The 18,197-nt window shown below is 46.1% G+C and overlaps 1 protein-coding gene across 3 annotated transcripts in view; it reads left to right on the top strand.

Moving 5' to 3' along the window:
• Window positions 1-18,197, top strand: part of adgrv1 (adhesion G protein-coupled receptor V1) — a 189,801-nt gene that overhangs the window by 85,364 nt on the left and 86,240 nt on the right. For all 3 annotated transcript variants that reach the window (XM_052478489.1, XM_052478488.1, XM_052478490.1), the window contains 15 exons: window positions 2,332-2,530; window positions 5,104-5,323; window positions 9,375-9,614; window positions 9,776-9,925; window positions 10,141-10,629; window positions 10,968-11,111; window positions 11,891-12,062; window positions 12,357-12,498; window positions 12,638-13,485; window positions 13,878-13,998; window positions 14,163-14,334; window positions 15,150-15,392; window positions 16,306-16,713; window positions 17,399-17,583; window positions 17,768-18,020. In XM_052478489.1, coding sequence (XP_052334449.1) covers window positions 2,332-2,530; window positions 5,104-5,323; window positions 9,375-9,614; window positions 9,776-9,925; window positions 10,141-10,629; window positions 10,968-11,111; window positions 11,891-12,062; window positions 12,357-12,498; window positions 12,638-13,485; window positions 13,878-13,998; window positions 14,163-14,334; window positions 15,150-15,392; window positions 16,306-16,713; window positions 17,399-17,583; window positions 17,768-18,020 — 3,986 coding nt within the window. The remainder of the gene's footprint in view (window positions 1-2,331; window positions 2,531-5,103; window positions 5,324-9,374; window positions 9,615-9,775; window positions 9,926-10,140; window positions 10,630-10,967; window positions 11,112-11,890; window positions 12,063-12,356; window positions 12,499-12,637; window positions 13,486-13,877; window positions 13,999-14,162; window positions 14,335-15,149; window positions 15,393-16,305; window positions 16,714-17,398; window positions 17,584-17,767; window positions 18,021-18,197) is intronic.

Genomic DNA, 18,197 nt, shown 5'->3' with positions numbered 1-18,197 from the left:
TCAAGATTTTATTTTTTATTTTTTTTAAATCAAATTAAAAGCCAAACTCAGAGCTTCAAAATAGTACATAATACACCGCAGGTGGGGGAAACATGGGAAAGTTATGCTTCTTTGAGACACTTGTTATTCCACTTTGGAGACTAGTAGGAGAAAAAATGACGTTCACACCCTCTTAAGCCTTAGCCACACCCATCTCTTTAATAATTCAAATGTAGAAACATGAGTCAACATGGATTGTCCTTCAGAAAGTAGTCTCCCTATTATTCCACTCCATTATCTCAGCCAATCATGGATCCTGCCTTTCCCCCTAAAGCTCAAAGCTTTCTTCTTGGCTATAGGCTCATAATTATTTCGTTTTATTCATATTTACCAGTGGAGGTTCCACAGAGGAGGAAGGGTTGGACCATCCTTCTCAGTGAATTTCATAAAAATAAAAATATTGAAACATTTCAAAAGTGATCCTTTTTTAGATCAAACTATACTAAATATATTCCATGTCACCAAATAATTGATTGCAACACACTGTTTTGCAATGAAGGTCTACAGTAGCCTCAACAGCACTTTGTAGGGTAGCACCATGGTGTAGCCGGAGGAAAGTTAGCTTCTGTCCTCCTCTGGGTACATTTACTTCAATACAAACCTAGGAGGCTCTTTGTTCTCACCCCCTTCCATAGACTTACACAGTAATTATGACAACTTCCTGTGGACGTGAACTGCATGAACTGACATGTTGTCCGCCCAATCAAAGGATCAGAGAATGAATCTAGAACTGAAAGCATAAGCAACAGCTAGCTAGCACTGCAGTACATAAAATGTGGTGAGGAGTTGACTCAAAGAGAGTGAAAGACAATAGTTGAACAGTTTTGAACAAATGATTTTCTTCCAAAATTACGGAGAAGCAAGAGAGAAAGAGAGAGAGAGCTATATTTGGTTGTATTTTTTTTTAAACGTTCACTGAATTCAGCTAGCTAGTTTAGCCTACTCAAACACCTGGCTCCAACAGAGAGGGGTTCTGTTAGCTAGCTGGCTATGACTATCCAACATGGGAACTCTTCCAAGTCAAGGTAAGCTTTTGGTTTTATTAATTTATTGCCACTGGGGCCCGCCGGTGTAACTGCTAAACTGCTTTCTGACTGTACTCTGAAATGCATGATTGTGGCGGGTTTACTAACACGTTAGTTCTAGCCACAGTATGTTGACTATGAGTTGACAACGATGTAGGCCGTGCATAGCGGTTAGCAGTCATGATATGAAGGTCTGGCTTGGAATGTTTTTTTTCACCTGGTTACAGACAGCTGATGTGTCGTTCACTGAAGTCCACAAGTGAAGGGAAAAGGTGAGAGGAGGAGAGCGCGTAGATAGTTAGAGAAGGAATTATATACAAGGAGCAAAGTGATCGTGCTGTTTTATATGGTTGCTTAGGAAAGTGAACTGTGTTTGTGTGTGATCAGGGGTGTATTCATTACGCCGATTCTGTTGAAAAACGTTTCTTAAACTGAAGCAAACGGAACAAAACGGGGGATAAACATACCTGAATTTGTCCAATAGAAACTCTCATTTGCAACTCTTGGACTAATGATTACACCCTACATCAGGTCGATGCAAGCAAGAGTGTGCAAGGCAGTATTGAATATGTCACTGTCTGTCACCTAGATTATTCAAAATGGTCTTGACCTGTGCAGCTACATTGGAAACGATCATTCATAGGCTAGGTTGTAGCGACCTCATGACGGGTACAGGCAAAATGAGAAAACCGTGTAATAGCCGAAACCTATCGATGAATGACAGCAATTTTTTTTACAGCATTTCTACACAGTTTGAAAACTCTAAAATGCGATTAATCTAAATTGACTCCTGCCAGTATCACCATGGGGGCTGTAGCTTCGTTAGTCTCAGACAATAGGGGTCTTAACATTCTATAAACATGTCATAAAGCAATTAGATGATTTTAGTACCTTATTTTAAATTGTTGGTGTTGAGCTAGGGTATGATGACTGCCATACCCTTGAAATAGAAAAGGAGAGCCGCACACTCTAGCGGCTCAGATGCAATAATTTAATGACGAACGTTTTGACAGCCAAGTTGTCTTCATCAGTCTCTTTTTCTTTTTCAAGTGTTCTACTCTGCTAACCAGTCATTTGCCTCAACATATGTGCATTTCTTCCACCTCTAGCACTAACACACATTATTCAAATACTCAACTCATCATTAAGCCTTTGATATGAATCAGGTGTGTTACCAGGATTGAGAAACACTGTCATATATAGTGCACTACTTTTTACCAGAGCCCCATTGGTGCCATTTCTCTTCTCTCCTTTCTGTTATTTCCAGTGGAGGAGGATGTGGGCAGTGTGTCTATCCCGGTGGTGAGGAGGGTGGGTTCCTACGGCCTGGTCACAGCAGAGTACATATCCAGGGGCCTGACGGCCAGCCCAGGCCTGGACTACGGCCTGGCCAATGGCTCGCTCACCTTCCTCCACGGCCACAACACCAGTCACATCAACGTGACCATCATAGATGACCAGGACAGGTGAGTCAGACTGTCTGTCTGTCTGATCACCCAGGCCTGCTACACTGCAAATCACCTACAGTACCAGTCAAATGTTTGGACATATCTACTCATTCAAATCAAATGTTATTTGTCACATGCGCCGAAAAAAAAAACAGGTAGACCAGACCTTACAGTGAAATGCTTACTTACAAGCCCATAACCAACAATGCAGTTGTAAGAAAAATAAGTCTACGTTTTAATAAAATAATAATAACAAATAATTAAAGAGCAGTAGTAAAATAACTGTAGCGAGGCTATATACAGTTGAAGTTGGAAGTTTAATGAGTCATTAAAACTCGTTTTTCAACCACTCCACAAATTTCTTGTTAACAAACTATAGTTTTGGCAAGTCGGTTAGGACATCTACTTTGTGCATGACACAAGTAATTTTTCCAACAATTGTTTACAGACAGATTATTTCACTTATTTCATTGTATCACAATTCCAGTGGGTCAGAAGTTTAATACACTAAGTTGACTGTGCCTCTAAACAGCTTGGGAAATTCCAGAAAATGATGTCATGTCATGAGAAGCTTCTGATAGGCTAATTGACATCATTTGAGTCAATTGGAGGTGTACCTGTGGGTGTATTTCAAGGCCTACCTTCAACCTCAGTGCCTCTTTGCTTGACATCATGGGAAAATCAGAAGAAATCAGCCAAGACCTCAGAAAATAAATTGTAGACAAGTCTGGTTCATCCTCGGGAGCAATTTCCTAATGTCTGAAGGTACCACGTTCATCTGTACAAACAATTGTAAGCAAGTATAAACACCATGAGACCACGCAGCCATCATACCGCTCAGGAAGGAGACCCATTTTGTTTCCTAGAGATTAACGTACTTTGGTGCGAAAATCAATCCCAGAACAACAGCAAAGGACCTTGTGAGGATGCTGGAGGAAACAGGTACAAAAGTATCTATAGCCACAGTAAAACGAGTCCTATATCAACATAACCTGAAAGGCTGCTCAGCAAGGAAGAAGCCACTGCTCCAAAATCGCCATAAAAATGCCAGACTACGGTTTGCAACTGCACATGGGGACAAAGATCATACTTTTTGGAGAAATGTCCCTTGGTCTGATGAAACAAAAATAGAACTGTCTGGACATAATGCCGATCGTTATGTTTGGAAGAAAAGGGGAGGTTTGCAAGCCGAAGAACACCATCCCAACCGTGAAGCACGGGGGTGGCAGCATCATGTTGTGGGGGTGTTTGCTGCAGGAGGGACTGGTGCACTTCACAAAATAGATGGCTTCATGAGGATGGAAAATTATGTGGATATATTGAAGCAACATCAGGAAGTTAAAGCTTGGTCGCAAATGAGTCTTCCAAATGGACAATGACCACAAGCATACTTCCAAAGTCAAAATGGCTTAAAGACAACAAAGCCAAGGTATTGGAGTGGCCATCACAAAACCCTGACCTCTATCCTATAGAAAATGTATGGGAAGAACTGAAAAGCGTGTGCGAGCAAGGAGGCCGACAATCCTGACTCAGTTACACCAGCTCTGTCAGGAGGAATTGGCCAAAATTCACCCAACTTATTGTGGGAAGCTTGTGGAAGGCTACCTGAAAGTTTGACCCAAATTAAACCATTTAAAGGCAATGCTACCACATACCAATTGGGTGTATGTAAACTTCTGACCCACTGGGAATGTGATGAAAGAAATAAAAGCTGAAATAAATCATTATCTATTATTCTGACATTTCACATTCTTAAAATTAAGTGATGATCATAACTGACCTAAGACAGGGAATTTTACTAGGATTAAATGTCAGGAATTGTGAAAAACTGAGTTTAAATGTATTTGGCTAAGGTGTATGTAAACTTCCGACTTCACCTGTCTATAAGATACCAGTACAGAGTCAATGTGTGTGGGCACAGGTTAGTCGAGGTAATTGAGATGTGTTGTTACCTACCCCAACCACCTGGGGGGAGGGGGGCGTTCCGTAAGGACGTCCAGGATCCAGCTGCAGAGGGAGGTGTTTAGTCTCAGAGTCCTTAGCTTAGTGATGAGCTTTGAACGCTGAGCTGTAGTCAATGAATAGCATTCTCACGTAGGTGTTCCTTTTGTCCAGGTGGGAAAGGGCAGTGTGGACTGCAATAGAGATTGCATAATCTGTGGATCTGTTGGGGTGGTATGCAAATTGGAGTGTTTTTCTTTATTTCTACTGTTTTCTACATTGTAGAATAATCATTAAGATAGCAAAACTATGAAATAACACATGTAATCATGTAGTAACCAAAAAAGTGTTAAACAAATCAAAATATATTTAATATTTGAGATTCTTCAAAGACTTTACTAGCATAAATAGTGTGGATGGAAACTTGCTTATTGAGGCATTCTTTACAGTGTCACCTTTTTTGATCTGAATGCCCTGTCTTTAGTCAGCTGTTCTAACAACACAAAATTCCAAAACTCTCTAGTTTTGACTCATCTCGTCTCTCCTTTTGTGTCTGATGTTGTATCTGATCCGGCCTTAAGAGTTTCTATACAGAAATGTATGTGAACATAGAGAGACCAGTAATGAGCATGTTGGAACTCTTCTTCCAGGGAGTATGCCGAGACGTTTGAGATCCAGCTGTCCAGCGCCACGGGCGGAGCCATACTGGGGACTCATTTGGTCGCCAGTGTTACCATCGCCAAGAGCGACTCACCCAACGGCGTGGTTCGTTTCCTGAACGAGAGCGTGATCACCCTGGTGAACCCCGACAGCACCCTGAGACTCCGCCTGATCCTGGAGAGGGTGGGCGGGCTAGTTGGCAACACTACGGTAAGCCTACTGGGACCATCCACTTCTTCTGTCTGCTTTCTCTCTCCTCTTGTTTCCACAGGAGGCTGGCGAGGGGAGGACGGCTCATAATAATGGCTAGAATGGCGTGAATGAAACGGTATCGAATATAAGGAAGCCTTGTGTTTAATGTGTCAATTTCATTACATTACAGCCAGTATTCCAGCCATTACTATGAGCCTGTCTGCCCCAATGAAGGTGCTAACAGCCGCCTGTACTTGCTAGGCCTATAGACATCTTAGCAACTTTCGGACACAGACTAAGAAATATGCTCCCAGTTTCCCGGACACAGACTAAAAATGATGCTCAATGGAGAATCTCCAGTGAAAGTACTTTTTGGTTCAGGACGAGCCTGAATCTGTGTTCGGGAAACTAGTGTATAACCACCATGTTTTGGTCTCTCTGACCTCGTAGTACAAGAGCATGTTCACCGTCATCGTTTCTCTGCCATTTAGATGTCCAACACTCATTCTATGTTGCTTAACATAAAGACACTGTAATGTTATTAGCCTACAGTGCCTTCGGAAAGTTTTCACACCACTTGATTTATTCCCCATTTTGCTGTGTTACCGCGTGAATTTAAAATGTGTTAATTGAGATGATTTTTGTCACTCACAATACCACGTGAGGTGGAATTATGTTTTTTTTTTTAATACATTTTTTACAAATGAATAAAAAATGAAACGTTGAAATATCTTGAGTCGTTAAGTATTCAACCCCTTTGTTATGGCAAATGTAAATAAGTTAAGGAGAAAAAAATGTGCTTAACAAGTCACATAATGAGTTGCACCCTGTGTGCAATAATAGTGTTTAACAGGATTTTTTTTTCATGACTACCTCATCTCTGTACCCCACACATACAATTATTAGTGTGAGTGAAAAGAAAGCCTGTACAGAATGCAAATATATTTTTTAAATGCAACCTGTTTGCAACCAGGCACTAAAGTAATACTGCAATAAATGTGGCAAAGCAATTCACTTTTTGTCCTAAATACAAAGTGTTATGTTTGTGGCAAATCCAATACAACACATTACTGAGTACCACTATGCATATTTTCAAGCATAGTGGTGGCTGCACCATGTTATGGCTATGCTTGTAATCGTTGAGGGCTGTGGAGTTTTTCAGGATAAAAAAGAAACGGAATGGAGCTAAGCACAGGCAAAAACCTAGAAGAAAACCTGTTCCAGTCTGCTTTCCACCAGACACTGGGAGATGCATTCTCCTTTCAGCAGGGCAATAATCTTCACTGGAGTTGCTTACCAAATCTATTTAAAAATATATGGCAAGACCTGAAAATGGTAGTCTAACAATGATCAACAACCAATTAGACAGAACTTGAAGCATTTTGAAAATAATAATGGGCAAATGTTGCACAATCCAGGATTGGAAAGCTCTTGAGACTTACGCAGAAAGACTCACAACTGTAATCACTGCCAAAGGTACCTTCTACAAAGTATGGACTCAAAGGTGTGAAAACTTACAGTACCAGTCAAAAGTTTAGACACACCTACTCATTATAATAGTGAAGACAACTATGAAATAACACATATGGAATCATGTAGTAGCCAAAAATGTGTTAAACAAATCCAAATATATAGTAGTCACCCTTTGCCTTGATGACAGCTTTGCACACTCTTGGCATTCTCTTAACCAGCTTTACCTGGGATGTTTTTCCCAACTCTTGGCATTCTCTTAACCAGCTTCACCTGGGATGTTTTTCCCAACAGCCTTGAATGAGTTCCCACATAGACTGAGCATGTTTTGTCTGCTTTTCCTTCACTCTGCAGTCCAACTCATCCCAAACCATCTCAATTGGGTTGAGGTTGGGTGATTGTGGAGGCCAGGTCATCGGATGCAGAACTCCATCACTCTGCTTCTTGGTCAAATAGCCCTTACACAGTCTGGAGGTGTGTTGAGTCATTGTCCTCATGAAAAACAAATGATAGTCCCACTAAGTGCAAACCAGATGGGATGGCATATTGACGCAGAATGCTATGGTAGCCATGCTGGTTAAGTGTGCCTTGAATTCTAAATAAATCACAGACAGTGTCACCAGCAAAGCACCATCACACCTCCTCCATGCTTCATGGTGGGAACCACACATGCAGAGATCATACGTTCACCTACACTGGGTCTCACAAAGACACAGCGGTTAGAACCAAAAATCTAATTTAATTTCCACCGGTCTAATGTTTGTGTTTCTTGCCCCAAGCAAGTCTGTTTTTCAAATTGGTGTACTTTAGTCGTGGTTTCTTTGCAACAATTCGACCATGAATGCCTGATTCACGCAGTCTCCTCTGAACAGTTGATGTTGATGTGTCTGTTACTTGAACTCGGTGAAGCATTTATTTGGGCTGCCATTTCTGTGGCTGGTAAATGAACTCATCCTCTGCAGCAGAGGTAACTCTGGGTCTTCCTTTCCTGTGGCGGTCCTCAGTCAAGGCAGTTTCATCATAGCGCTTGATGGTTTTTGCGACTATTTTGTCACAACACAACTGATTGGCTCAAACGCATTTAGAAGGAAAGAAATTCCACAAAGGAACTTTTAACAAGGCACACCTGTTAATTGAAATGCATTCCAGGTGACTACCTCATGAAGCTGGTTGAGAGAATGCCAAGAGTATGCAAATCTGTCATCATTGCAAAGGGTGGCTACTTTGAAGCATCTCAAATGTCAAATATATTATGATTTTTGTAGCACGTTTTTGGTTACTACATGATTCCATGTGTCATTTCATCAAATCAAATCAAATCAAATTTATTTATATAGCCCTTCGTACATCAGCTGATATCTCAAAGTGCTGTACAGAAACCCAGCCTAAAACCCCAAACAGCAAACAATGCAGGTGTAAAAGCACGGTGGCTAGGAAAAACTCCCTAGAAAGGCCAAAACCTAGGAAGAAACCTAGAGAGGAACCGGGCTATGTGGGGTGGCCAGTCCTCTTCTGGCTGTGCCGGGTAGAGATTATAACAGAACATGACCAAGATGTTCAAATGTTCATAAATGAACAGCATGGTCGAATAATAATAAGGCAGAACAGTTGAAACTGGAGCAGCAGCACAGTCAGGTGGACTGGGGACAGCAAGGAGCCATCATGTCAGGTAGTCCTGGGGCACGGTCCTAGGGCTCAGGTCCTCCCAGAGAGAGAAAGAAAGAGAGAATTAGAGAGAGCATATGTGGGGTGGCCAGTCCTCTTCTGGCTGTGCCGGGTGGAGATTATAACAGAACGTGGCCAAGATGTTCAAATGTTCATAAATGACCAGCATGGTTGAATAATAGTAAGGCAGAACAGTTGAAACTGGAGCAGCAGCATGGCCAGGTGGACTGGGGACAGCAAGGAGTCATCATGTCAGGTAGTCCTGGGACATGGTCCTAGGGCCCAGGCCAGTTGAAACTGGAGCAGCAGCATGGCCAGGTGGACTGGGGACAGCAAGGAGTCATCATGTCAGGTAGTCCTGGGGCATGGTCCTAGGGCTCAGGTCCTCCGAGAGAGAGAAAGAAAGAGAGAAGGAGAGAATTAGAGAACGCACACTTAGATTCACACAGGACACCGAATAGGACAGGAGAAGTACTCCAGATATAACAAACTGACCCTAGCCCCCCGACACATAAACTACTGCAGCATAAATACTGGAGGCTGAGACACTATTTCATAGTGTTGTTATCTTCACTATTTTTCTACGATGTACAATATCGAAACATTAATAAACACGCTGGAATGAGTTATTTCTATATTTCATGTTCAATAAATGTGCAATCATTTCTAAAAACATGTTTTCACTTTGTCATTTTGGGGTATTGTGTGTAAATGGAAGAGGAAAAAAATCTATTTCATCCATTTTGAATTCAGACTGTAACACAAAATGTGGAATAAGTCAATATCATGGATAATGTGTTTTTGACAAGGAATCGATTTGTTAAACAAAATATTTGGTAAGTAATCTCAATGTACTCGTCTTCATCTAAATGTCTTCATAAGCATGAATGTGATGCATACCAGCCCATGTGAATAATTCATGTCATTTCCTCAGATAACATGGAGCATGCTGGGTCCCAACACCAAAGAGGTCTTACCACCCGTAAACACAGACATTGGTGAACCTGTGAACGGATCGTTTCATTTCAGAGATGGGGAGGGGGGATTACGCATCATCGATCTGACTATTCTCCCCCATGGGGAGGTGGAGGTGGCGGAGACCTTTGTAGTCATGCTTGAGCTCCTCTCAGGAGACCTGGACATTGACCCCCAAGCGGGCTCTGTCACGCTCAAGGTATGTCACCCTCCCAACGAGTGACATCGCAATTTTAATATGCACTCCAGTTGTATTTAAACCATTGTTGCATCCTATTGATATTTAAGAGTCTCTTAGTAATGGTGATGGCGTGTCTTTGTCTCTGTGTTTGTGTTTGTGTGTGTGTGTGTGTGTCTCAGATTGAGAAGTTTGGTGACCCTAATGGCATAGTGCAGTTCACAGAGGACGACCTTAGAGAGCGTGTGTACAGTGAGCCCACAGACAGAGAGGGGCCACTCAACATCTCCCTCCTCATCACACGCAGAGAGGGCGTCATGGGCAACATCACGGTAAGACCACCTCGGGGGATGACATCGTACAGTTACAGACAGCAATAGGCTTTATAGGCAATGCTCAGGCTTTAAGTGTGTCCCTTTGTTTCAGATGTACTGAATTTATTGATAATGCATGAAGTTTATAATAGACTCACACTGTCATAACGCTGTAGGTCCTATAACGTACAGCCAATTCACATGTACGTTATAGATGTGTGTGTGTCTTTCAGGTGCACTGGCAGATCCTGAGTGACTCTGACACATCGGGGGATTTCTCGGGCCTCAACGGCTCTGTAGTCATCCTGGAGGGTCAGAGGGGGGCAGAGGTGGTCCTCGCCCTGCTGCCCGACGCCGTGCCCGAGCTGGAGGAGCTCTACACGCTCAGGTTGAGCACCGTAGAGGGCGGCGCCACCCTAGACACCAACCGCAGTAGCACCCAACTCAGAGTTCGGGCCAACGACGAGCCGCACGGCTTGTTTGGGCTGGAGGTGGAGCAGCAGGCAGTGGTGGTGGCAGAGATTGGGGCTCGGCTGGGGAGACTCCTAACCCTGAAGGTGACACGGCAGGCTGGAGCCTTCGGCAACGCCAGTGTGGGCTACCGGATCAGTACTGGACCTGGGCAGGATGGACAGGAGCTGCTGGGAGAGGCGGCTGTGGGGAGAGCCCTGGTCAAGGATGGGGAGGACTCAGCCTCTGTTCACGTGCCAATTAATAGTCAGGTAAGGGACCTTTGGGGCCAGAGATAGTATACTGAAGACCAGGGCCCCCAATGTATTTCTATGATTTATAACCATCAATGGGGGACCATGCATTCGTCCCACAACTGAATTTGTATAGTTCCTGGCAATGCATGTAGATAACTTTGAATCTATATAGTTTTCCTGTTTTTGCAAAATTTGTAATGATGAACATCACAAATGACCTAATAAGATCAAACCGATCTCCGGTAGATCAAAGTACCCTTTTGGCTACAATGCCCTGTCGCTGACCCTGCCTCTGTAGTCATGCTTACCAGACTGAACCTCTGTCTCTCTGTCTCTCGCTCTCTGTCTTGTAGGTGTTTCTCTCAGTGGGTGTGAACTTCACTGTGGAGCTAACAGACGTGAGCCTTCTGGGACCTCTCCCCAGCTCCCCACCCCGCCTCCTACTGGAGGCCAAGGTCGCCATAGTGACCGTCCCAGAGGAAGCAGCCAGCGCTGAGGTATGAGTCAATAACTTTATTGAGTAGGGTGAAGTTGCACCTAGACGCTGATCTTGGGACAGTTTTGCATTTGACCCACTAATGTTTAAGGATAGGATTTGGGGATCTCAGCTCAGGGGAAACATCTCCCCGGAGCTAACTTTATTTATTGTCCCAATGGGGAAGCAAAGGTGTACAGTATGTACTGTATGTGTTGGGCCTTAGTTCGACCCATGTTTATACCTCCTGTCTCACATTACGTTGACCCAAGATGAGGAGGATGCTCTGTATCAATCTGAATTACTGGTCTGGGGTTGGTAGCCCCTCCCTCTGAACACCCAACCTCTTTCTGTCAGGACCTATGGCAGACTCATGTAGCATACATTTCTTCTCAGTCAGTTGACCAGCTTGGTGGTGACCACGACGTAGTCTTAGTCTATTGACCTAGCTAGCTACCACTACTATCTCTTCTACTACCCGACAGTACTATCCGAGCACTACAGTGGTACCCAGGGCTGTGGACAATCCCAACGCCAACTTTTGTTTCAAGGTTTCATCGCGTCATTGTAGAGAGTTACAGTGGAAACGGTCTCGACCATTCGTCAGCTGTTCTATAGCACATACTTCTAAAAACGGTCTAGTTTTGCTTTGTCTCATCTCAACATGTTGTCTATTAGATCTGTCACGGGCTTTAATGTAACACTTATGAAATCATCCCTTATTCCTTCTCGTGTGTGTGTGTGTGTGTGTGTGTGTGTGTGTGTGTGTGTGTGTGTGTGTGTGTGTGTGTGTGTGTGTAGGTGGGCTTTGCCTCGTTGGCACTGCAGGTCTCCAGTGTGGAGACGGGTGCGTGTGAGGCGCTGGTGTCCCGGACGGGGCTGTTTGGGGGGGTGAGGGTGGAGTGGCGCGCAGGGTATCCCCCTGGACAGGCTCCAGTTGGGTTCAAGCCTGGGGTTATCACCCCCAGCTCAGGTAAAGGCCCTCAGACGGGAAACTCACCGCTGTGAGCTTGAGAAGAGGTTTGGTGACATGTCTATCTGAGATGTGGAAGTCTCTCCATGTCTGTTAATTTCCTCTCTCTCTAAACAGAGGAGGGACATTTGAATAGCCTGATAAGTGTAAACCCATCAGACACATTCCACCTCTTCCAGTCTCATTTACATCTCTTTTTTTCCCCCAAACACCACCACCACCAATAAACGCACTACAAAATGACCAAACTGTTGATGTATGGTGTTGTCTGAGTGCGTTTGTCGTATTCCTCAGGCTCGGTGACCCTGGCCCATGGAGAGAGGAGCAAGGCTGTGTCCCTCCAGGCGATCCCTGATGTGTCTGAGCCAGCGGCCTACGCCCTCCACCTCACTGCAGCCGGCTCCAGCTCACCTGCTCCTGGAGTAGCCAGACTCAGGTACAGTGGCTAGACTCACCTGCCAGGCTTATAACACTCCTATATACTGTAGACACAAAGATTGCATGCTGTATGTAATAGTGCTGTTAGAATGATATAACAGCTATGGTGTGATGTTAATCTCTGTTTCCCTCTCCAGGTCAGGGTTCACGGTGGCAGAGGTCGAGCCACTAGGGCTGTACCAGTTCGCCCCGGACTCCCGCCAGCTGGTCATCGAGGAGGACGTGCAGACCATCACTCTCTATGTCCAGCGGCTCTACGGTTTCCGTAGCAACCATACCCGCCTATCCTATGAGACGGCGTCGGGCAGCGCCCTGGCGGGACAGGACTTCACTGCCGTGCAGGACGGAGAGCTGTTCTTCGACTCGCCTCGCCAGACCTCCGCCTCGATCCGTCTGTCTGTACTGGACGATGTGCTCTCGGAGCCCGATGAGATCTTTTATGTCAACCTGACAGACGTTCAGGTACTGAGCCGTGGTGGTGACCCCCACTCAGGCGACTCCCGGCCCCGTCTCACCCCCCGACACAGCGTGGCCACTGTCACCATCCTGGCCAGTGATGTCAGCGGGGGGGTGCTGAGCATCGGGCCGGGGCTGGTTCAGACAGCAGAGGACAGGGAGGAGGGGAGCCAGCAGGAGAGGAAAGTGCTCCTCAAGGTGCACAGGTCCGAGAGCCTGACTGGGCCAGTGAGGGTCAGGGTCCAGGCTTATGGGGGCGGGAGTGTCGGAGGTGCCCCTCTCCCCATTGCTCTGGAACCCAACAGGACCCTGGCACTGGAGGGGCAGGACTTCAGGCTAGAGTCCGCCCTGGTGTCACTGCAGGAGGGGCAAAGCGAGGCCGAGGTCAGCCTACTCATCCTAGACGACTCGGAGCCCGAGGGACAGGAAGTGTTCTTCATCTACCTCAGCGAGCCAGAGGGAGGGGCACAGATCGCAGATGGACCCGACAAGCAGGGCTTCAGCTCCTTTGCCAAAATTATAATCCTAGGTAAAACACTGAAACGCCCATATCGGCCTCAGGCTCCCCTGTCACATGCTCCTTTAGTCTATCCATTGGTCAGTCAATTCAAGCTAATGTCATGCTCTAGTTTGTCTAATACAATTGAATCTCTATAGGTCATTGTTTTCCAATACAATTCCTAAATTAGGTCCCAGGGCACAGACATCTGACATCATTCCAGTGATGTGAAATCTGTTCCACTGTTCATTTGAAATGTAATTGATGATATAATCAAAGGGACGGTCAGAGAATTGGAAGCTTGATGTGCTGTATTTGTTGAACACTCTCCTCAGTGTACATACAGTGAACAGTATAAGGAATTAGTCACTTAACTCTGTCTCTCTCTCCTTCCATCCCCTCCCTCTCTCCCTCTCTCTCAGGGAGTGATTTCCATAATGGGATAGTGGGTTTCGGTGTGAGTTCTCTGCTGGGTCAGGTTCTGGATGAGGACTCAGAAGTGAACAGAACGGCCCTACTCTACCTACAGAGACAACAGAACCGGTATGTTTCTCAGTGTTTTATCCTCGGCAACATTCCTCTGCCCACCTCCAGCCACTGTGGGGCACTGTGTGATTGATGTGAGACCCATCTGCCTCTGGAAAAATATGTATATTTTTTTTATGTTTTTTTTTTTGTATTTATTTTTTTTCTGCCTCCCCGTGCAGGGCCTTTGAGGACGTTGAGGTGATGTGGCGGGCCACATTCAACAGGGCGGAACTGTCCCTGGTCAACAACGGTGTCAACCTGACCCGGGAGCTGCTGCAGACCTCAGGCACCGTGCTGTGCAGGAGAGGACAGGTCCTCTGTGTCCTCAGCATGGAGGTCCGACAAGACCAGGTGATTCCCAGGTCATACTAGAGGTTACAGGTCAAGGGGGACCAGAACAGATGAGTACTCTCACAGTACTCTAAAACTCTCAGCAACTCCTCTCCATTTGGACCACTGACCACTGAAGGAGCATGCATGATGTCCTTATAAAGTAGCTCTCTCCCAGCCCATACATCCCTCGTGTGTCACACGATATCTTTCTACTGTGCCGTCAGAGGATATACAGTATGTTTATGTGGAGGTTTGAAGAGAGAATGGGCTGAAGGTGTCATCGGCATCAATGTAAGCTCACAGGAGGAGGGCAGGAAGCCCCTGTGGTGTGATCACAGCCTCGGTCCTCTCCTCTCTTCTCATCTCCTTCCTCTCCTCTCCCTGGTGGTCCTACCAGGCAGCTCACCCAGCCTCTGCCCACTTCCTGTCCTGCTGTTTGTCTGTGTATCTGGGATATTTTAGGGCAGACCTCCACACGCCTCTTCCTATCGAGCGCAGTCTGTCTGCTGTGCTTCCTAATCCCCTACCCCTTCCTCCCCTCCCCCTACAATGCTGGTATATGACACAGCCCTCAGACCTGGGAATGAGAGGAATTAGTCCCAGACTCACTTCTGGAGGCTGCAGGACCTGTCTACCAGTATGTGGCATAGGGTTCAATTCTATTAAAAACATGTATAAACATTGCTCGTACTGTACTGTAGTATTATTGCTGGGGCACATAATCCCATGTTAATGTTCCCTCTTTCTATTTCTCATCCTTTTCCCCTTTTATGTATTTCAATCTTCAACCAGATAGCCTTTCCTCAACCTCATATGAATGTGTGTTGCCATAGGAACCGGAGTACCAGGCCTGGTTCCTGGTTGAGATCTACCAGGTGGGTGCTGGCGCTGCTATCAACGAGAGTGCCCGCTTTGCCAATGTCACCATGCTGGAGAGCGATGACCCCCGGGGACTGGTCTACTTTGCGGTGGGTTCCAGACTGCCCGTAGCACACCTCAAGACCACCCGCCTCAGTCTGCAGGTGTACAGAGAGGCCAGCACAGCCTCCACCATCACCGTGCACTACCGCATGCTGGTGAGAAATATACACATATGCACAGTACATATTACACACTCACACACACTCACACACATGCACAGGAGACATTTTCGCAGTGCACACACAAACAAGCACACTCACACACCAGACACACACACATGGAATACTCACACACATATTTTTTTGTAATAATATTTTTCACATTTCCATATGTTCACATGAAATAATACTTTTTATATTACCATACATTCCCACACTACCACACATCCTCCTCTCACATCCTTCTGGTCGAAAATGTCCCATCTTATTCAAGTTCTTGTGTTGTCTAACTCACCAAATCAGATTTCCCTTCCTCACCCTGACCTAATTAAGCTGACCTAATTTTGTGACCTTCAAGGTCTAACGGTGTGTGTGTGTGTGTCTTCCCTCTCCTCCCATCCTGCCTCTCTCCCAGGGGGGAGCTCTGTGTGTTTGATCCACTACCTAGCTGGGGGCCGACATTCACTTGTAATCCCAGCCTTTGATATTGCGGATCAAAAGGGAGATTGTCGAGTGCACTTACTAGCACTCAACCTTGTCATATGTAACATGGAGGTGATCTCCTTTCATCTTTCAGACCGAAATGATGTTCTGGAAACATCAGTTGGATACATATTTATGTCACAGAGTCCAAATTCATCTGTTCATCAATCCATCCCTTTTTCCTTCTATTTCACCACAGGTCTTCAACCTCCTCTTCTCCTCTTGTATTTGTACATACATAAAGCTCTATTGCAACACCTACTGTATCTCTCCATCCATCCATCCATCCATCCATCTCTCTCTCTCTCTCTCTCTCTCTCTCTCTCTCTCTCTCTCTCTCTCTCTCTCTATTTTCCACCTTTCCCACCTCCCTCAATCTTTCCATCCTACTATGACCTCACACTCCTTTCTCGTTGTCGTCCTATAGGAACTCCCTCGGGCTGAGGCAGTAGGCCCTACCCTGGTCTGGCCCGCCGTGGCCGGGATGGACTTCCTAAAAGAAGAGGGCCAGCTGACCTTTGACCTGGGCCAGAGGAGCACTGGGCTGGACATCACCCTCACCCCAGACCAGGCCTCATCCAACCCCCCGCCCAAGCGCTTCCGCGTGGAGCTGTATGGAGCCAGCGGAGGGGCCAGGGTGCACCCTGAGTATGGGCTGGCCAACGTGACCCTGGTATCGGACACAGAGGCCCAGCTGGTTTGGGCCCTGTTGGACCAGCTCCAGCAGCCTCTGGATAGCGCCATACTGGATAGGGTGCTCCAGGCCCTGCTCAACAAGGCCACAGCCCAGCTCACACCAGAACAACTGACCGCCGTGCTGGTCGCAATGGGGAAGGTGAGAGAGGAGGGAGAGCGAGGGAGAGGGGAAATCAAAGGCTAGACAGAGAACAGAGGGAGACTTTTTTTCAAACTTGCTTTGTTCGTTATTAAAAGTGATCTGTTTGTGTGGGTTTTTGTTTTTGTGTGTGCTTAGTGTGTGTCACATTTGAGTTTGTCTGCTTTTGCCAAAGGGAAGCCTTTTCCCATACAAAATAGTGACAGATCTGCAGAAGAATTTCCTTTTGAAAAGGTCTCTCTTGTCACTGACTGTCTGACTCTAGCAGCACCTCGCTGTTACACTGTCACTTCATCTGAACCAATCAGCCTCTAGCCAAGTCAAGCCTGCACTGTAGTGTGTGAGAGCAGAGCGGGGGGGCTGAGGGCACAGGGAATAACTGTCACCGCCGTACTAGAAATAAACCAACACACTCTTAGAAAAAAAAGGTTCAAAAAGGGTTCCACTTGTCACTCATAACCCACAGGTTGTGTGTGTGTGTGTGTGTGTGTGTGTGTGTGTGTGTGTGTGTGTGTGTGTGTGTGTGTGTGTGTGTGTGTGTGTGTGTGTGTGTGTGTGTGTGTGTGTGTGTGTGTGTGTGTGTGTGTGTGGATTTAATAGGGGGCTCTTAGGTTACTGGCTATATGTATCTTAGTCATAAACACCTCCACTCTCTCTCTCTCTCTCTCTCTCTCTGCTCGCCAAGGTGCTGAAGGAGGCAGAGTGGACCCCTCTTGCTGACAGCAGCCGTGGTTTGACCTATGACCTCCTGTGTGCCATGGCAAACCCCAGCCGTGTCGACACGCAGGGCCTGAGTCAGCTGGCAGAGGTGGCTGAGCGCTTCGCCTTCTCCCTCCTCACACAGTCCCAGTGTGGAGCACAGGGTCAAAGGTCAGTCCTGCCCATGGGGGGGATTGTGGTTAACTCAAGCAGAGCAGTGCAGTCTATTATTTCTGCTAATGCGGACACTATTGTCTAAGGTCGACTATGGTCTCATATAGTAGATCTCTTATTTCCCACTGTTACACAAACTATATGAGTAGCGTAAGAGTGTGATTTGTTGGTATTTTCAAAGGGGGAGGACCATACTGGACACTTGCGCCTATATATCCATCTCTGCCTACCACTGGTACCCTACCCAGATCAACGGGCACATGTTCACAGGCAAGAACTCAGACTCATTCCAGTTGCCAGAGTTCCTCCTTGAGGTGCCAGCCCTGCCCACGGGCACCCTCTCCCCCTCAGCCTGCCGCCACGTGCAGCTCACAGAGTACAGCACGGAGCACTGGTTCCTCACCAATGACAAAACCACCGCCCTCAACGGCAAGGCAAGCAGACCCGCACACACTCAATGCCAAATCATGGCAGCTTTTAGCACTTCCAGACTGATTGGTAACTATACTGGAGATGGGATGCCCCCCTTGCAATTTTCCCCAAAGTCATTGTTGTAAAAGAGTGAGTTTTGTTTTATACACCAGACACTCTTATCCGGAGTGACTTATAGG

The sequence above is a fragment of the Oncorhynchus keta genome, chromosome 25 (genome assembly GCF_023373465.1).
Source record: "Oncorhynchus keta strain PuntledgeMale-10-30-2019 chromosome 25, Oket_V2, whole genome shotgun sequence".
NCBI classification, from domain to species: Eukaryota; Metazoa; Chordata; class Actinopteri; order Salmoniformes; family Salmonidae; genus Oncorhynchus; species Oncorhynchus keta.
This window is presented reverse-complemented; position numbering and strand designations above follow the sequence as displayed.